Consider the following 2,642-nt stretch of genomic DNA (forward strand, 5'->3'; position numbering starts at 1 on the left):
AATGAAACTTTATGAGAAGGAAACAGCTGCTTGGCAATAGCTTTTTGGTGCACTTAAAAACTGAGACAGGCAATTCTTTATTAGTTAATCCCATTCTGTTTAGATTAGTACAACATCTAAGTAGTAGTGGTAGGGTGTAGAGCTCTGCTACTTGCTCGACTGGCCCCGATATTGTACATCGAGGTTAAAGGCCGGGTAGGGGCTGTTTTTTCATCAATAACTAGAGTACGGGCAGGGCTCGGGCTTTACTAGAGCGCATGCAGAGTGAACAGCGTGAAGGGAGCGAGTGACAGACAGAGAGGAGCAGCTAATGGATTTACTAATGGAGGAGGTTATTTCGGATTTTGGGCAGGGCCGGGCCTTAAATTTGGCAGAAGCAATCGGGCCTGGGTAGGGTAGGGCCTGAACGTAACGGTCACAGGTAGGGCTCGGGCTTAAAATTCATGCCTATGCAGGGCTCTAGTAGGGTGGAATGGAAGTAGCATTTAATATCTATGGGTGAAATATACTGCAGGGTAATGCCTAGGCTTTAGGTCAATAGGATAACACTGCCTTGTGGCTCGCAGAAAACCTGGGTTCAAACCCCAGTGAGTCACACATACACAGTGTGACTGAAAACTAGTTAAAGCAGAATTCCACCCAAAGATGCTCTTTTAGTATTTGTTTCATTAGTCGATTGTTGACATACTTCCAAAATGTTTTGCTTGTCAGGAGAGGATGAAAACCAGAAGTTTTATCGGCCCTCCAGGACCAGGACTGGGTAGCCCTGGGACACCAGGTGAGTGCAATTAAATACCAGGTAGAACACTAAAAACTGAAGTGTTTTGGCCCTCCAGGACCAGGACTGGTTTAGATGAAGAGAAAATGGACAAATACATAATGCACCTCTCGGGCTGAGGTGAGGGTGCGAAGGTGGGGTGCTGTGGGATTATTTAAGATACTCTTTGAAGAGGTAGGGTTTCAGACGTTTCCAAAAGATGGGCAGGGACTTTGCTGTCCTAGCTTCAGGGGGAAGCTGGTTCTACCATTGGGGTGCCAAGACTGGGCTGAGCGGAACCTGCCCCCCCCCCACACACACACACACAAACAAACAACACAAGCAGATAAAAACAAAAAAACGTCAACTCACCACAAACCTGTCCAGTCCCGTACCACCTGCGTTGCCCACGAAGACGCCCGAGCTGGCCTCGAAGGTGAGTGGCTCCGGGCTCCTCTGGAAGGCCACGCGGTGATACTCCTCACAGTCCATGTAGAGACGCACCTCTGTCCCCTGCACCGTCAGTGTGAAGCGGGCCCACCTCCCAGTCAGGTCAGCCAGTTTGAAGCTCGCTGCCTCCTGGGTGCTCCCGACCTCCGGGTCAGTGTAGTAGAGGAGCACCTGCTGAGACCCGTCCTCCACGGGGCTCAACGCCACGCCCAGCTGCACTACCCGTTGGTAGGCGTCGGTGATGGCGAAGAGGACCCCGCCGTGCCGCGTGGTGGGCTTGGCGGTGACGATCACGGTGAAGTCACGGTAGAAGGGGTCAGGGATGAAGGACTTGGTGAGGCGGCCCACGTTGGCATCGGGCCCGAAACTGTAGGCCGGGTAGCCCTCAAAGCCTGTGACGAAGGAGACGGAGGGGGGGAGAGGAACGCCGATCAGCTCCGTCAGGTCCATCTGGCCCTGGAAACCCCCCTCTGAAACTCAAATAAATACCATTAGATCACATGAATAGTGCATTAATACATAGGAAGACTTGATGAAGTGTCTATTAATGATTAATTCATCATGAATGTTTTTATTGATTAGAAACTGGTCTGAAAATTCACTGCACAGACTATTTTATTTTTGATTATTTAACTAGGCAAGCCAGTTAAGAACAAATATCTTATTTACAATGACGGCCTACCAGGGAACAGTGGGTTAACTGCCTTGTTCAGGGTTACAGTAACCGAAAGGTTGCTGGATCAAATCCCTGAGCTGACATGGTAAAAATCTGTCAGGCTACCTGCCGACCAACCTACTCCCTTTTCTCTGGCAAGTCATGCATGCTTTTATTTCACACAATTACTTTCCCCTTCAATGGACTCACGTTAAAGAAAAAGGATTACAATTCTACCCCAGTTTCAAGAAGAGGACTACACTCACTCACTCACCACCACACATGGTCCCCGTTAGGAGGGAGAACCCGTGGAACAATCGTCCGTTTTGTGAGACGGTATAGCAGGATAAGGCCTGTTCATCTGGAAAGCATAGACAAATACATACACCGGGCCCAGGCTGCTCCTGTAAAATGGCCATAGCAAGCTAGGCTATCCCACACTGCTAGGCTAGCCCACACCGCTAGGCTAGCTCACACCGCTAGGCTAGCTCACACCGCTAGGCTAGCTCACACCGCTAGGCTAGCTCACACCGCTAGGCTAGCCCACACCGCTAGGCTAGCCCACACTGCTACCGCTAGCTCCCCATAGAGAGACACAGATAGATAGTCTGTCTTTACTGGCCATCAGCTCTCAGGCTGCTTCAAGACAGTGTCTCTAGTTAACCTTCACCCTTGGTCTGAGTGCATGTTTTACTGGTGGCATGAAACAGAGACCAACGACCTGATAGAACTATCACCTGTTTACTGGTGTCATGGAACAGAGACCAACGACCTGATAGA

At 50.0% G+C, this 2,642-nt stretch overlaps 1 protein-coding gene across 1 annotated transcript; it reads right to left on the reverse strand.

The window, feature by feature from the left end:
* Positions 1-1,129: 1,129 nt before the first annotated feature.
* On the reverse strand, positions 1,130-1,672 carry LOC112079284 (collagen alpha-1(XV) chain-like; the record flags this gene model as incomplete). Its single annotated transcript, XM_024145275.2, has 1 exon — positions 1,130-1,672. A coding segment is annotated over exon 1 (528 nt), but the record flags the coding sequence as incomplete, so codon positions are not given.
* Positions 1,673-2,642: the final 970 nt, after the last annotated feature.

The sequence above is a fragment of the Salvelinus sp. IW2-2015 genome, unplaced genomic scaffold, assembly GCF_002910315.2.
Source record: "Salvelinus sp. IW2-2015 unplaced genomic scaffold, ASM291031v2 Un_scaffold7507, whole genome shotgun sequence".
Lineage (NCBI taxonomy): Eukaryota > Metazoa > Chordata > Actinopteri > Salmoniformes > Salmonidae > Salvelinus > Salvelinus sp. IW2-2015.